Source organism: Glarea lozoyensis (genome assembly GCF_000409485.1).
Source record: "Glarea lozoyensis ATCC 20868 chromosome Unknown GLAREA3, whole genome shotgun sequence".
Taxonomy (NCBI): Eukaryota; Fungi; Ascomycota; class Leotiomycetes; order Helotiales; family Helotiaceae; genus Glarea; species Glarea lozoyensis.
The window spans coordinates 498955-515363 of record NW_007360998.1 but is presented as its reverse complement, the minus strand read 5'-3'; the positions used below and the strand labels follow the sequence as shown (position 1 = coordinate 515363).

At 46.9% G+C, this 16409-nt stretch overlaps 7 protein-coding genes across 7 annotated transcripts; 5 read left to right on the top strand and 2 right to left on the bottom strand.

The window, feature by feature from the left end:
- Nucleotides 1–241: 241 nt before the first annotated feature.
- On the bottom strand, nucleotides 242–2304 carry GLAREA_00189 (RCC1/BLIP-II; the record flags this gene model as incomplete). The annotated part of the gene is made up of 4 exons (XM_008084949.1): nucleotides 242–1072; nucleotides 1127–1786; nucleotides 1844–2038; nucleotides 2098–2304. 4 exons carry the CDS (start codon nucleotides 2302–2304, stop codon nucleotides 242–244), a joined length of 1893 nt encoding a protein of 630 aa, XP_008083140.1.
- Nucleotides 2305–3378: 1074 nt separating this feature from the next.
- Nucleotides 3379–4747, bottom strand: GLAREA_00188 (FAH; the record flags this gene model as incomplete). The annotated part of the gene is made up of 2 exons (XM_008084948.1): nucleotides 3379–4231; nucleotides 4302–4747. The coding sequence occupies 2 exons, from the start codon at nucleotides 4745–4747 to the stop codon at nucleotides 3379–3381; spliced, it is 1299 nt and encodes a 432-aa protein (XP_008083139.1).
- Nucleotides 4748–5451: 704 nt separating this feature from the next.
- Nucleotides 5452–7121, top strand: GLAREA_00187 (Cytochrome P450; the record flags this gene model as incomplete). Its single annotated transcript, XM_008084947.1, has 3 exons — nucleotides 5452–5670; nucleotides 5725–6364; nucleotides 6418–7121. 3 exons carry the CDS (start codon nucleotides 5452–5454, stop codon nucleotides 7119–7121), a joined length of 1563 nt encoding a protein of 520 aa, XP_008083138.1.
- Nucleotides 7122–7812: 691 nt separating this feature from the next.
- Nucleotides 7813–9079, top strand: GLAREA_00186 (NAD(P)-linked oxidoreductase; the record flags this gene model as incomplete). Its single annotated transcript, XM_008084946.1, has 4 exons — nucleotides 7813–7977; nucleotides 8057–8297; nucleotides 8356–8690; nucleotides 8750–9079. 4 exons carry the CDS (start codon nucleotides 7813–7815, stop codon nucleotides 9077–9079), a joined length of 1071 nt encoding a protein of 356 aa, XP_008083137.1.
- A 984-nt stretch (nucleotides 9080–10063) lies between these two features.
- GLAREA_00185 (uncharacterized protein) lies at nucleotides 10064–10904 on the top strand (the record flags this gene model as incomplete). The annotated part of the gene is made up of 4 exons (XM_008084945.1): nucleotides 10064–10217; nucleotides 10306–10357; nucleotides 10465–10654; nucleotides 10755–10904. 4 exons carry the CDS (start codon nucleotides 10064–10066, stop codon nucleotides 10902–10904), a joined length of 546 nt encoding a protein of 181 aa, XP_008083136.1.
- A 757-nt stretch (nucleotides 10905–11661) lies between these two features.
- Nucleotides 11662–13130, top strand: GLAREA_00184 (FAD/NAD(P)-binding protein; the record flags this gene model as incomplete). The annotated part of the gene is made up of 2 exons (XM_008084944.1): nucleotides 11662–11926; nucleotides 11986–13130. The coding sequence occupies 2 exons, from the start codon at nucleotides 11662–11664 to the stop codon at nucleotides 13128–13130; spliced, it is 1410 nt and encodes a 469-aa protein (XP_008083135.1).
- Nucleotides 13131–13542: 412 nt separating this feature from the next.
- GLAREA_00183 (Zn2/Cys6 DNA-binding protein) lies at nucleotides 13543–16270 on the top strand (the record flags this gene model as incomplete). Its single annotated transcript, XM_008084943.1, has 4 exons — nucleotides 13543–13829; nucleotides 14095–14968; nucleotides 15024–15275; nucleotides 15323–16270. 4 exons carry the CDS (start codon nucleotides 13543–13545, stop codon nucleotides 16268–16270), a joined length of 2361 nt encoding a protein of 786 aa, XP_008083134.1.
- Between the last annotated feature and the right edge of the window lie 139 nt (nucleotides 16271–16409).

Here is a 16409-nt window from a genome sequence, read left to right as displayed (position 1 = left end):
CTTCCGACCATCAGTGCAAAACACGAGGCCATGAAAGGGAATGAATGTCATCACTGGACCTCCAAAAGCGGCCGATACACTATCCAAGATCAAATTCCATCAAGAGTTCACGAGGCCACCACAGACCCTTTCCGACCATCAGTGTCAAGACACGAGATCATGAAAAGGAATGAATGCCATCAATGAACCCCATCCGATGCTGTCCAGAATATCTCTTACAAAATTATATCGATCAATAAACTCATGCAGCCTCAACGTGAGGACCCGCTAAAACACCAAATTGTCCACCTACACCCGCCCATGTGAGTTTCTTGCCACGCACAGCAGTATTGTCGACAAGAGTTGCCAATGGAATATCATCAGCAGATCCTTGACCGGTTTGCAAGTTGCCGTTGAATCCCCATGAGTAGGCTTTTCCGTCGACGTCGATCGCGATTGCTGTGTCTGTTGCGGTGGCTATTGTGGCTCCTTTGATATCTGGAACGACGGTTGGCTTGAAGAGATATCGTGGCTTGTCATCTTTGTCGTAAAAGACGTCAATCTGAGGGAGTTTGCTGACATCGACACCGCATTGCTTGTTCTCAGATCGACCCCAGGCTAGGACTTGTCCGGCTTCTGTCAGTGCAATAGTGTGATGTGCGCCACCAGATATCTGTTTGATCGAGTGACTCTTTAATGATTTGACTACTGTTGGGGCTGCAACGGTGTCATCATCCTCGTCAACCTTTGGTATTCCGCATTGTCCGAAAGAGTTAAGTCCCCATGCATAGACGTCTCCTTTCTCTGTGACCGCAAAACTATGATAATCTCCCGCACCAATGTGAGCGATTTTCTTGCGCTGGAGACCAAATTCGCGAGGAACTAAGGCCCCAGTAGCTGTACGTGACACTACACGACGGCCGAGTTGATTTTGTTCTCCAGCTCCCCAGATGAAACACTTTCCTTTATTATCTAATGCGATAACATGATTGGTACCCGTGACAATGTCAACGATGTTCTTTAGATCTGGGATCAAAATTGGTGTAGTTGCCACTTTGATATCGTTGGTGAAGCCAAGAATGCCATCATTACCCTGGGAAAATTAGCAATGTACTACAAATTAAAGTGAGGATCGAGGGCTACTTACTCTAAATGTACCCCAGCCATATACAAGGCCAGTAGTAGTCAGCGCGAATGTGTTACTATCACCAGCATATAGACCAGCAAACTCAGTACCTTCCGGGAAGTGGCTAGGATCAACAGGACGGGGCTCTGCTTCAGCTGGATTCAATCCTGAGTCTTCATCGAAATCGTCATCAGAATCGGAATCACTTGCGTCGGCATCTTTCATTTTCACTTCTTCAGGATCTGCATCAGATGGCCGACCAAGAGCGCCTTGATCATTCACACCCCATGTCAAGATTTTGTTGTCATGAGTGAGTGCTGCACAATGCATCCCACCAACTGCGATTGCGACAATGCCAACTTCTTTTGCGGCCAGGAATGGGTTCAGACGTGGACGACCAACGTCGATGACCATCCGACCTCTGGCATTCTTAGCTCCTAGGCCAAGCTCACCATTTCCATTCTCTCCAAAGCAATAAACGTCAAGTAATTGTGTAGGTCTGGCATTTAGGATTGGCGCAGCCTTCTGTGCCTTGGCTCTTCTTGGTGCAGCTGAGACAGGAGTCTTTGGTGCAGGCTTTGCTTTAGGTTCGGCCTTTGCCTTCGGGGCAGCTTTGGGTTTCGGTGCAGGTTTTGCCTTGACTTCGACCTTGGGCTTGGATGCGGCGACCTTTTTTGGAGCCTGCAAAGGAATGTTAGTTGAAGTTGCCCGGTAAGAAGTTGATAGAGTATGTCTTACTGGTTTCGCGGCTGCTTTCTTTGCAGTTGTACTCTTAGCAACAGAGGCCTTTCGAGGAGCAGGGGCAGGTTCAGCAACAACCGATTTCGCTTTCTTTGATTTTGGTTCGTCCTCGGATTCTTCAGAGGCTTTCCGCTTCTTGGGAGGATTGGGTGGTAGTGCAGCAGCAGAAGCTTTCCCGCCTTTGGCAGCAACCTATAAACAATTAGAAATTGGAAAAAATGTTGGTAGATCGGCTTGAGCTTGGAACTTACTGGAACTTTCTTGGGCGCGGCCTTCTTTGGAGCGGCTTTCGGAGCTGTGACAGGATCTGCTGAGCTTGCACTCGTTGCAGATGCTGCACTTGTAATACTTGCACGCTTCGCTGATGTTGCTGCTTTGGAGGCACGCGGTTTTTTTGTGACGCCAGCTGGTGAAGCAGCTTTTTTCGGTGCGGCCTTTGCGGCCTTTTTTGGAGGCATTTTAGACTAGATGCGCGAAAGCGACTTTTGCAAACGATACTCTATGCGTGGCGCGATTGAGTAGAGAAGATTTTGCTTCGATGTGCGAGTTCTCAATGCGAGAGGCTCAGTACGACGAGTAAAACGTTCGATGTTGTTGAAGCAACAAGTTGTGGTGTGAGAAGTGTTGGTTCTTTATATCGCGAGATCAAGGGCGCGTCGCTTTTCGGACAGGGGTGATAAACAAAAGATGTGAAGGTGGCCCGAGCTTCGAGGTGAATTCGTCAGTTTGGAAGCTCATCCTTGCTGCAGATCTTGACCCATGCATTAATTAGCGCTGAATCGAGCAAACTTCGTCACAACCAACAACTGAATTAAGGGATAACTTCGTCTTTGATAACAACATTCAAATAACTAGATAGTGCATCCATCAGTAAGACAATCTCCACGAATTTGGCTGATTCCTTATCCATCTTCAGATCACGCGTCTTTGAGTATTACCATAGATCAGCTTGTACTGTTCCATATTTCCTCACTTGCTTATCTGGAGGGTGGGTGGTACGTATCACGAGCACGAATGGCAAGATTCACTGATCGCCTCACATAGGTATCTCAGTGTTCTGTTATCTACCGAAGAGCAAGACGATTTGCTTTCAAGATGGCAGATATGTAATCTCGAATCGATATACCGAATTTTAAAGTTGCATAAATATGCTTTTTATGACTAGACTCATTACTATCTGGCTGATGTATACATATCTCGACCATCTCTTCAAATCTAGATCCGCCGTCTTCCTGGGAAGTGTACTGAATGGTACGATCGAATAGTGGACCTGGACAAACGTTCGTTATTGCAAATTTAAACTCCGCTCAGAAGATATGTTATTAGATAGTGCTTTTCCTGATTTAAGTAATGCAGATTTGTATAATGGCACCTAAGCGACGCAGGTTCGATAACATTTTCCTCGAATCTCGTGGCGACGGCAATGATCTTTGCTTTGTCCAATCGACTGCATCAGGCAAGTCAGACCTTAAGAGATTTGTCTGCTCGTTTTCAGGACTTCTTCGCTTGATATTCCTCGAGAATACCTCCAATTAATGCTTCGACGTACCCACCACCCTCCCAGTACATTCTCCAAAGCCAACACCCTCACCCGCCTTGCCCCTAAAGGTAGCCACATCCCCATCCAATAACCATTTTCTCGTATTCATCCCAGCCAACATAAGTTCCTCACCCTCCTTGCCATCCTTTCCCATTTCAAGTAAACTTCCTAATTCGTTCTTCGATGTCCCGCTGATAGTCCCACTTCCCAATAAATCACCTACATTCATAGGGCATCCACCCATAGTATGATGAGCTATCATTTGTGGAAATGACCAGAGCAGATTTGAGGACGATACTTTTGCTATTGTGGTAGTTGCAGGGTCCTCATCACCGCCGATTGTGAGGTCGATTGAGAGGGAGATGTCGTAGACTGTATCTTGCCGCTTCTCTTGTAAATATGGTAGTAATTCTGTTTTATTCTCCAACTTCTTCACTCGATAGGGTTCCAAAGCTCCAGGGAGCACAACCCAAGGACTTATCGTCGTTCCAAAATTCTTGCCGTTAAAAGGCCCTAGTGGTACGTATTCCCAGCGCTGGATATCTCTTGATGACCAGTCGTTCATTAATACGTATCCAAAAATGGCTTCCTCTGCATCTCCGTTAAGTTTGAGACTTGTTCCCATCGGGTTCGAAGTACAGAGAAGACATCCAAGCTCTAATTCTATATCTAGCTTTTTACTAGGTCCGTGTATGGGTGTTTGGGAGCCTGGAGGGAGAATTTGACCCTGGGGTCGATGAATTGGGGTACCTGAAACCACTACTGAGGAGGCTCGGCCGTGGTAACCGACTGGGAGATGAGTGTAATTAGGCTTGAGTGCATTTTCGGGATCCCGGAAAAGACATCTAGTGGAGGTGTTAGCATTTCACATGATCAATAGTAATAATCATTATCGGTATGGATGTCAGATCTTACCCAGCATTAAAAGCATGATTGTAACCAGCATAGAAATCGGTGTAATCTCCAATCTTCATCGGCAAGAGGTTTTTCGTCTCATGTTTGGGAAGCAATGCTGCTTTTTGTAATTCAGAATTATCTTTTAAAATCTCAGGATGCGACGTTGATTCGGAAAACACATCTTGAATATATTTGCGAACATTTTCATGAGTCTTCTGACCCAAAGCCGCAAAATCATTGAGCGTTGTTGAATCGAAGACTGAAAGATGTTCTTTTGGAAACGAAGTGAGTTCTGCAAATCCACCCGCGCTTGAAAATGCTTTAAGATCCAGAACGTGGTTTCCAATAGGTATTGCTGGTCTGTGCCCGTCTGAAAACTTGGATCTAATAATTCCAAATGGTATGTTGGCGAGTGAGAAATCACTGTCTTCGGGAATCGAAAGCCATGATTTGGGAGGCGCCATGCTGGTATAGTGTTGTCGGATATGGACACGCAGTTGAAGTGTCAAGTTGATGAAAGAGCGTGACGTGGCGGGTGAGGGAGCTCTGAAACAACTGTACATGAAATTGATGCTTCGATTACGTTTTTGAAGCTATTCACAACTTTTGTTTTGTTGTCGTGAGGAGATGAGGGGCAGAGTTTAGCGTGTAGTGGGGTGGGAGTGAAAGTGCGGCCGTCTTCCGCTGACCCCTGTAACCCGTTTCTTGGCCCTGGAGGGGACGAACTATCAGTTGAACAGGTGTGCTATTAGAATTATCCCCTCTTCGCTAGACTGCATCCGCTTGCTCATTCCGTTTGCGCGTCGACAAATGCAGCACATCAGCGATGGACCTATGCGCCCTGATTCCGCTGTGGAAAGTTCCTCTAATCTGGGGAAGCACTACTTGCTCGCAAAGCACCATGTGTACCAATCACAGCTCACAAATTCCGACTTGCATCTGTGAATCTGGATTGACTTGAGCATTTGTCGAACTGGCACCAGTCCCGCATCGTCAGTAGTAATATTATCCCACCAAGGCTAAAGTAGCCACTAAAATTCTCTCCTCAATTGCTTGATCTCCTCCCTTATATCACAGAACTTGAGTTTGATTCATCGAAGAAAGAGCCAACCTGGTGACTTCTTTTTTCTCTGCCAGAGTCCTTTTCGTCTTTCGCAACTCACCCGCCATGACTTTACAAACAACAGGCGTCGCCTTGGTGGCAGTCGTTTATTTTATTATCAGATACTTGAACAAGACAGACTATCCTAAAATCAAGAACCTCCCAGAAATTCCAGGAGTTCCCATCTTTGGAAACTTACTTCAATTTGGAGATAGCCACGCCAGAGTTGCGGGGGCGTTGGCAAAGAAGTTTGGTCCTGTGTTTCAGGTCAGGTTAGGAAACAGAGTACGCGACATTTCTTCACAAATTCCCTCAAGAGGCCAAGCTGACAAATAGTAGCGTATCATCTTTGCAAATACCTTTGACTCGGTCAGACACCTTTGGATCACCAATCAGTCCGCTCTAATCTCCCGACCAACCCTTCATACCTTTCATACGGTCGTCTCCTCTTCGCAGGGCTATACTATTGGAACCTCCCCTTGGGACGAATCGTGCAAACAGCGACGAAAAGCAGCAGCGACAGCTTTGAATCGTCCGGCTGTCCAGAGTTATATGCCGATTATAGACCTCGAATCGAATGCGTCCATCAAAGAGCTTGTAGAAGACAGTTGCAATGGCACCAAAGATGTAGATCCCATTGCTTACTTCCAAAGATTCGCCCTTAACACTTCTCTGACTTTGAACTATGGTTCAAGAATCGATGGGAAGGTAGACGATGAGTTGTTGCAAGAAATCTGTGACGTCGAAAGAGCTATTAGCAATTTCAGATCTACCAGCAACAACTGGCAAGATTACATCCCTTTGATGCGATTATTGCCCATGGGGAAGGCCAGTGACAAGGCAGACGAGTATCGACAGCGTAGGGATAAGTATCTTACTTTCCTCCTCTCCAAGTTGAAAAAAGAAATCGCGGAGGGTTCAGATAAACCATGTATCACTGGTAACATCCTAAAAGACCCAGAAGCCAAACTTAATGAAAGTTAGTATATTTGTCTCAACTTACCAGAATCCAAGCTAACATATTCTGACTAGACGAAATCAAATCAATCTGCCTGACAATGGTTTCAGCCGGTCTGGATACCGTTCCTGGCAATCTCATAATGGGCATCGCCTACCTTTCCTCTGCTCACGGCCAGGAAATTCAAGCTCGCGCATATTCAGAAATTCAAAAGGTCTATCCAAACGGCGAGGCATGGTTCGCCTGTGTGGATGAGGAAAAGGTACCATATGTAACCGCATTCGTCCGCGAAGTTCTTCGATTCTTTACCGTCATTCCAATTTGCCTCCCTCGAACGTCCATCAAAGATATCAAATACGAAGACGCAGTTATCCCTGCCGGAAGCGTATTCTATATGAACGCATGGGCTGCAGACTTTGACGAAAGCCATTTCAAATCAGCAAAAGAATTCAACGTTGAGAGATACCTGGAAAATCCAGAAGGTAGTGGAACTCCGCATTATGCTTATGGAGCTGGCTCCAGAATGTGTGCTGGTTCTCATCTCGCAAATCGCGAGTTATATACTGCATTTGTGCGGCTGATTGTTGCGTTCCATATTGATCCGCCGAAGGAAAAGAAAGATGAAGCTGTCCTCGATTGCTTAGATTGCAATGCCATACCAACGAGTTTGACGACCGACCCAAAACCTTTCAAGGTCGGATTCCGTGCGAGAGATCCTGCCAAGTTGAATGAGTGGATGAGGAAAAGTGATGAGCAAACGGCGCATTTGATGAGTTAACGAGGTGGCGGGTTGCTGGGAGTTCAATTTGTTGTTTGCATTTCAGATTAACAGGAGCTTTGTATCGCTATGTCCTTTTATATTACCAGATATCGTTTTATGTCTTGCATTTAAAAAGAAATAGATTACTGTATTGAGCAAACCCCACAACCTAACCTCACCCCACTCTCAAGCTTCCCGTCCCGACTCCCCTTTATCCGCCCCACCAAAGCTCCTGTGCTCCCCTGGCTATTGCATCATACACAAAAAATAGGTATTCCTCCTTCTCAGCTTCGAACTGTTTAGCGAGGTTTTTCCAGCAATCATTGCTCGTTTTACCAATTGGAAGAAGCAAAAGTTGTAATATGCAACCACTTCAATAGGTCTAGAAGCTCTTGTGCTCATATGAGATAGGCTATTCCCAATTGATGTTGACACGATACGAAATGGGGATCCCTATGACGGGGACAACGTGCTTAACGCCATCCAACACGGCTTAACGCCATTATCCCCGCTACCTGCTTCAGGCTATGTTGATTGAGGGGTGTTATACTTGAGGGGGTGAATATGGGAGTTATCCCACTTTGGATTGATACATATAGACGTACTTCCTCTCGCTTTCTTGACGTAAATATTTCTGCATATAGCAAACAATCAATTGGAAATCTGATCATCATACGACTGAACATAATACAGAAGGAAATCCATAAACATGTCGACACCACAAATGCCCAAGTCCCTTGCCGCTTCGGTGGAGGGGAGTAAAGCAGAGTATGTGCGACTGGGGAAATCGGGACTTAAGATCTCGGTGCCGGTGTTTGGGACGATGAGTATTGGAGATCCGGGATGGATTGACTGGGTTGAGGGGGAGGAGAAGGTATGTTAAATCAATCTCCACCTATGGTTTCAATAACCTTCTTTTAATTGGAATTTCTAGCTAATATCACACTCAATAGTCCCTACCACTCCTCAAAGCAGCCTACGACATGGGCCTCAACACCTGGGACACCGCGAACGTCTACTCTAATGGAGCATCCGAGATCCTCGTCGGCAAGGCGATTAAGAAATATAATATCCCGCGCAACAAGGTGGTGGTGTTGACGAAGTGTTTTGGGGCTGTGGGCGAGGAGATGGGTGTTAGATCTGTGATGTTCCCGAAGGAGATTAAGGCCAGTAAGGATTATGTTAATAATCATGGTAAGTTTGTATTTCTTGTGTGATTAGCAAGGGGAGATGGGGGGCTAATGGTGTCTAGGGTTGTCAAGAGCAGCTATTTTCAACGCCGTAGATGCGTCGTTGAAGAGGTTGGAGTTGGATTATATTGATCTCCTCCAGATTCATCGATTTGACCCTGATACGCCGCATGAGGAGACGATGGAGGCGTTACATGATTTGATTAAGTCTGGCAAGGTTCGATATATTGGCGCGAGTAGTATGTGGGCGACACAATTCGCACAATTGCAGTTTGTGGCGGAGAAGAATGGATGGACAAAATTCATCAGTATGCAGAATCATTATTCGTTGTTGTATCGGGAGGAGGAGAGGGAGATGAATCGCTTCTGTAATGATACTGGGGTGGGATTGATTCCTGTAAGTTATACTCATTCATCCCTTTGGTTGTTGCTAGGTGGAGGACTGATGAAATATAGTGGGCTCCTCTATTCCGCGGCCATCTCGCTCGTCCTCTTTCGAATCTTGGAAAGACGACTAGATCTGCTCCGGAAGCTGATAAGGGTCTTACTGAGGCGGATGAGGGTATCGTCAAGCGTGTGCAAGAACTTGCGGATAAGAAGGGCTGGAAGATGAGCCATGTTGCGCTTGCTTGGATTAATAAGAGGGTTAGCAGTCCGATTATTGGGTTCAGTAGTGTGGAGAGGATTCAAGAGGCGCTTGATGCGAGAGGAAAGACTTTGACTGATGAGGAGGAGAAATATTTGGAGGAGTTGTATGCGCCGAAGAATATTATTGGACATTCGTAGGGATGACGGGAGCTAGAGGCTTATCCCGTAGATAATCGGAGGATGTGGGAAATTTGGAAATACGTGTTGGTACATATTTCAATTCCTTAATACAAGAGATTCGCCTTGCCATCAGATTGAGTACATTTACTCGCAACATGGTTTGTTGAATTTGTTAATCGTGATGTCGTCCGCCAGTGAGTGTAGAAGTGAGCTGATTGATTATTGGCCTATGCCAAGCCACCAGGGCACTGTCGGAATTGGAGTCAGGTCATCCGCCATTCTCGTACCACTTCACGCAACGCAGCTTGATCGTCAATTGCAGGTGACGATTCAGTGAAGATGAAATCACTTACAAATGATTTCTATCCGATAAATGTTTATGATCGGAATCGAACGCCATGTTGGTGTTGATACCCAGACCCCTTGCACTTGACGGGCACGGGCGCTTTTACCCCAGGAATGCGGGGAAGGAGCTTGGGTGGGTCAGCTTCATAATGTGACGCTAGGGAGTTTCACTCGCGTGGTCTATCAAAGACGAGGAGGGTGAACAAACACAAAAGGAAAAGAAGATGAATTGTGATATTGACGCCACTAGGAATCACCTACAACGAAAGGAAAGCTAGAGAATCGGCACAAGAAGATGCCGTGAAGTGACTCCCAACTCCGTGGATGCCGGATTGGGAAGTAAGTATCAAGCCTACTTGCCCTGCTGGCGACTCAGATCGTCGTAAGCCAGACGCTAGCCCTCTTTCAAGGTCACCACGTGAGGCTTCTTGCGTGACTGCCATTGACCCCGCATCGTCTCAATGAACAACTACCTCCTCTTCCTGCATCGTACCTGATCTTCTCCTTCCATCAAAACACTCATCGTCTTCATCTCATACAATCTGTGACAGCTTTCCAAGCATCAAACAACTCAATAACAATCATCTTGCGTATTCAATCGCGAGATACAGCTACCTTTGACCTTTACTACCTAGTACAAAGTCAATAACCCCAATCATGTCTGCCGCCGACGCCGCACCTACCCCTTTATCAAAGGTCGACTCTGCCGTTCAAGGTCTATCATCAAGCCCTCCTAAGGATGATGCGAAGGCGGAACCAAAGCGAAGAGCGAGCTCAAGTGTACCTGGTGTATACAACATCAATGACTTAGGTATGTCAGCTCCACTCCCGTTTGCTGAGCATCAGACTATAACATATCTGTTTGGAACAAACGAATACAAAGCTGACATCTGGAATAGAAAAGGAAGGAACAGAAATCCAGATCGCAAAAGAAACACAGAAGCTCAACTGGTAAGACGGAACTCCTCGATATGTTATCCTTACCCCGCTTCGACCTTCAGCCGAATTGAACAAGAACCACTTTGAATGAACTTCTGCTAATCATCACTTCTACCTAGGCGTATCAACAAGTCTCCAATGGGGTTAGAAGAACCAGAAAAGAGCATGCTAAAGAAGCACCTCACCACTCCACCAGTCAAGAAGATCGACCTACATTTCCCACTGGGGCTTGAGGTGTCAGCTCGGAACATGAAGGGTGTAACAATCAAAGATGCATTAGATGCCATCTACAAGCAATTTCGAAAGAAGGTAAGCTTAGCCCAAAACACCCGTTTTCTAGATAGAAAGAAGACCCACATCCCATGTCGACCAAATCCAGTAGAGACGCTAACGCCTATTCCGTCTACAGGCAGATGACGAACTCGAGACCCCAGTCCTAGCAGGCTTCGAATGGGACAAAGAAGAGTCATGGACCCAACTCATCGTTCACTGCAAGAAGGAGGGTGCTCCACAACCCAAGAAGAAGGGAAAGAAAGGTGCCGTTGAAGAGGAAATCTAGACTCAGCAACCTATTCCACAATTCCTGCTTGGCTCTGCGCATAAAGGTTGCTAGCCGGCGGGCTGGCTGTATTCGTTGATTTCGAGGTAATCTCAGACATGATCCGGCATGAACACGCCGAAGATATTTACATAAGGATGGAACAACTTGGCGGACGAGCTGTCTACCATGGCTGGTGTACTTTTACTAGCTCTTGCGCAGATGGTTAATCTTGCTGCAATGTATTCTCATCTCTATCCGTTTCTGTCTGTCGTGATTTTGTTTCGCAATCGTTGTTTTGTCCATCCCTCGTTGATCTCGCAAAGCATATTTGCATTTCGTTTTATCGTTGGGAGAGTGCGTGACTCGTCATCTGGATAGACATAAATCTGTCTGGAGGAGTGTCGTTGTTCGAAGAGCATGGGAAGGATTTACGGAACTTCTGATGAGACCCACTTCGAGTTTTCACGATCCCCAATCCAGCAAGTACATGCGGGGCACTTCTTCTTCGGCCGTTTAATTTTGAGGCTTAACATCATCTGGTCTTCCGTACAACTTAAAGATAAGATCACATTCATCGCGGTCGACGCTTTTGAAAGGTCACAGGTAGGTTGTTTCTATCTATCGTTTATTGTTTGGCTGATTTGAATCATTTTGCGATCCCCGAGACCAGCCGCTAGATTCACTAAAGTTTGCTCCTCGATGTTTTCTAGATAAGGCACTTTCTCTCTACTCCATTCAAGTTCTTTTCCAGTCCTATTTCAAACACGAAACAGATATGGACGCTCGTACAAACCTTCCAGTATTTTTCCCTCGTCCGGATCCTACTGCTAGTTACTGGCAAAATCACCCTGATCCATATCTTGGAAATGTGACCGACGATCAAGACCGCGACCAGCATGTTATCAAAACACTCCTCATAGGCAGTGGCATAACCGGCGCAAGTGTAGCCTGGAATATTCTACAACAGCCACCTTCGCAGAGAGGTAGGGTTGTCATGCTTGAAGCAAGGCCAGTTTGCTCTGGTGCTACAGGCAGAAATGGTATGTAATTAACCACGATCCTACTTTTAAAACTACCCAGTACTAATAGTATAATGCAGGTGGCCATACAAAAGGAGCATCATATCGCTCTTTTCCTTCGAACTATCGTACCCTAGGTAAAATCGAAGCTATCAAGATCGCCCGACTTGAATACGCCAACATCCGCGCGACCCATCAGTTTGCTGCCGAACACAAAATAGATTGCGAGTCAAGAAGCTGCGATACCGTTGATGCAATATATGATCCGGTGCAATGGGAAGAGTGTGCTTCCGCTGTAAAGCTTATGAAGGATTGCTTCACAGAGCCAGGGGACGCTGAGGGCATTTATCGGTATCATCTTTGGACTCCAGAGGAAGCGAAAGAAAAGTTTCACATCCAGGGAACGGGACCCGATGGCGAGCCACTCGTAGGTGCTGTCAGTTATGAAGCAGGCAGTATTCATGCCTACCGCTTTGTAACCGGAGTCTTGAACCTTTGTGTACAAGAGGGTTTAGAGCTGAGAACTAATACTCCTGCCACAAAGACCATAAGGACTTCTGACGGAAAGTGGTCTGTTGAAACTCCGCAACAAACCTTTATAGCCAATCGTGTTGTGCTAGCTACAAATGGCTACACGGCGGCACTCTGTCCAGAAATGCAAGGAGTCATCGTGCCGTTACGTGGTCAAGTTACTGCTCATCGTTCTGGAACGAATATGCCAAAGACTGGCTTGGTAAACACCTTCTCGTTTGTGTACAAGAATGGGTTCGACTACATGATTCCACGTCCGGCTGGTACCGAGTTTGAGGGAGATATCATTATCGGAGGTGGTCTTTTCAGAACGCCTGACAACGGACTCGAGGAGCATGGTAATACGGATGATACCTCTTTAAACTCCGCCATTAGTTCCTATCTTCATGAGAGTACCCCAACCTATTTTGGCAATTCCTGGGGTGAAGATCAACCTGAAGGTAGGATCAGACAGGAGTGGACCGGAATTATGGGATATACTCTTGACGGATTCCCTCATGTTGGTCATATAAGGGACAATCTATGGATTGGTGCTGGGTTTCAGGGTCATGGCATGGTACTTTGCTGGTTGTCCGGAAAAGCACTTGTGGAGAAACTGGATGGGATCGAGGGGGACGTGGATTCGTGGTTTCCCAAGGCGTTCTGGACTTCTGAAGAGAGGAGGACTGCCAAAGGGACGTTGGATATACATTAGGATACACATTTGAGTATCTGGTCGTGAGGGTCGGAATTTTGGAGAGGCGATACCCTTATGCTGTTGGCGTTTGCGCTTTTTAGGTAGGACTTAGTGACACTGTTACAAGCGATTGCTTGTGTAGCTGCAACAACTCTCATGATACTTGAAAATTAAAGCATCTAGTCAAACTACTGGACATCAGATTCACGAATTTATAAACATGACTTCCTATTGTAGTCGAATAAATCCAGCCCTCAACCACCAAAACGCATTCCCCCAGCCAATCATAACCGTCCCCTCCACATCCCGAATCCCGACTCCACAACGCCAACCCCCGCAATCATCCCAGCACCGCGAAAAGCAGACAACGAAGACTCCCAATGCTACCCGGGATTCCACCACCGCATGCACCCAATGTCCCGTCCAAACCATGGCCAACATCGCAGAGCAAGTCGCGGACCTGACTTATCTGGTTGACTCGCCCATCGCCACGCCGTATCCTTCTGGGTCCAACGGGTCCCTCGCACAGCTCGAGATGAACGGCGGGCGTCAGAGCAGCAGTGCGGAGAGTCCCGCGGATGGGGGCGGAAAGAAGAGGAAGGTGGATGAGGTGGATGGGGGGAGTGGGAATACAGAGGGGACGAATGGAAATGGGAATGCGACGACGAATGGGGCGCATACGAGGGCGAAGCGGAATCGGTATATTTCTATTGCTTGGTGAGTTTGTGTGAATTCTTTGTTTAGTTGCAGTTTTGGCTTGGACAACTGGAGGGGGGAATGGGGAACGTGTTGCAGGGTATTTGTTTGTTCGGATGGATGCATATGTGGAACAGGAATTGCAGTATGCTTCCGCTGTGTAATCGGGTATACTTCATCTGGAACGCTTTTGATTATTTGTCGTTGCATTGCCACTGCTTGTGCTTCATTGCGGGTATCTCAATTAGAGTTATATGGAGAAGACCGCATGCTAACATATATCTAGCAACGAATGCAAGCGAAGGAAAATAAAATGCAATGGCAATACCCCGTGCCAGCGATGCGGAAACCTCAATCTCGAATGCCAATATGCGCCGAACTGCTGTACCAATGGTTTCAAAGAATCCGAGGAGTTTCGACAGATGAACAATCAGCTGGCAACTCTCCAAGAACAGGTCGATAATCTATATGCGAATTTAAGTGCTCTGCGGAGTAATGGCGGAGATGGCATATCATTTGCTGCTCAAACAGAGAGGTCAATGTCGATTAGCCAACCTCCTTCTGGACCACAGCCTACATCGCCGGTGTCTAGGTATAGACCATCTTCGAGACATACTTCGTATCGCGGCCCTACTAGTTCAGCATTTGGTCTTGATGTGGCCAAAAATACATTGCATAATATGGGATATCAAGGTCTAGGTGTGGATGAGGGAACTACGACTCAAGATCCAACTCCAATGGCGTCGCCTCGGTTGCGGCCAGCTCTACCACTTGTAACACCAAATGGAGCTCCTTTACGCGATCCTATTTGGGCACTATCAAAAGAAGAGATGATCCGTCTCTGTCGTGTCTACGAGGAAGAAATGGGTATTATGTACCCTGTGGTTGATATTGAAAAAGTTATCATACATGGGACGAATTTGTATACTTTTACAGAAGCGGCAAGGCGTAACGGTTTTTCCAATGATAATACCGCTAAGGGGTTGACGGATGAGGGTACTTCGGCGCTGAAAATGGTGCTTGCGTGTTCTACGCTGACGGAAGGGAATGGGCGGAGTGAGGTTGCTTATAGACTTTTTGAGAGCGTAAGGGAAGCTGCTGATAGGATATTACATGGGGAAACGTTTGGAATTAAGGATTTGGCGTTTTTGGTGCTTGTGGTGAGTTATTGTTATAATCCATGCGATATAACAGACACGCTAATTCTATTCTTAGGCTATTTATCACTTTCACTGTGATGAAGAAGCGCTGGCCTGGCGAATTATTGGGCAGGTAGCTCGCATGTGTATAGAATTAGGTTTACATCGACGAGACTCACTTTCCAAGGTAGTATCTGACGATGAGGAACGAGCACAAGCTATCAACCTCTTCTGGTCAGTTTATGTGCTTGATCGAAGGTGGAGTTTTGGTACTGGAATGCCTTTTGCATTGCAAGATGCAGATATTGATCCTAACCTACCAGAGCCAGTAAGTACTCCTACCCAACCTTAGAAACATCGTGTTAACAACTCCAGGAACTTAGCATCCCTTACCTCAACGTAATGATAGCCTATTCCCGCATCGGCTCCAAAGTCTGGCGCTCCGTCTCCTCCTTCTCGCCCTCCCCCACCCTCAACATTGAAGAAATAGGCTACCTAGACTACCAAGTTCAACACTGGCAAAAGTCCATTCCTTCCTCCCTCCAACTCTCTTCCGCTCCCTCTTCCCAGACCTCCACGCGCGCCATCCGTCGCCTCCAAATCCTCCTCTATGTCCGCGCGAACCAGATGCGCATCCTCATCTACCGACCTGTCCTCCACTCCGCGTCGTCGATCCAGGAAAACATCCAATATGCCTCCACTGCCGTCGAGCTTGCTAAGGATACCATTCGCGCTCTCACTCATCTCAATCAAACCTCGGATATCTACCGTACGCAACAAGTCTGCTTTAATTACTTCCTCACTTCGGCCATTGCAGTCATCTTCCTCGCTTCTTGCCACGCGCCCGTGCATTTCTCGAGTATATGTCGCGAGGAGTTTTATATGGCGCTAGATCTAGTCAAGGGCTTTAGCACTAAATCTTGGGTGACCCGCCGTCTGTGGAAGACGATCAAAGGGTTGAAAGAGGTAGGACCGAAACTTGGACTTGTTACAGTGGAGGGCGAGGATCCGCACTCGAGTGCTGCGCTGGCGATGGCCGGGTTGGCGGGACATGAGATTCATGGGCTAGGGCATGGAGCGGGGTTTGCGGACGGATTGATGGAGAGTCCGAATGGGTTTCAGATGAGTCATGATATGACTAGTTTGTTTGAGGCGGCGTTGGGGAGTGTAGGGGGAGAGGGACGGGGCGGTGGAGGAGGGTATGGGATTGCGGATGATGGAGGCGTGGGTATGAATAGTGTCGGGGCGAACGGGAATGGGCATGGGAGTCATGTTTTTGGGGGTGAGGATGAGCTGTATAGACAGTTGAGGGATTTGTTTTAGTGGGGTCTGCAAAGAGGGGATTTCCTCGGGGGAAGGGGATTGTGGTTGAAATGAAGGGAGCGAAGAAGGTAAATAGCGGCGTTGGGTGTATATATGGGTTTGACTAGGTTGGGAAAAGGTTCAAAGGCACAAGGGCAGA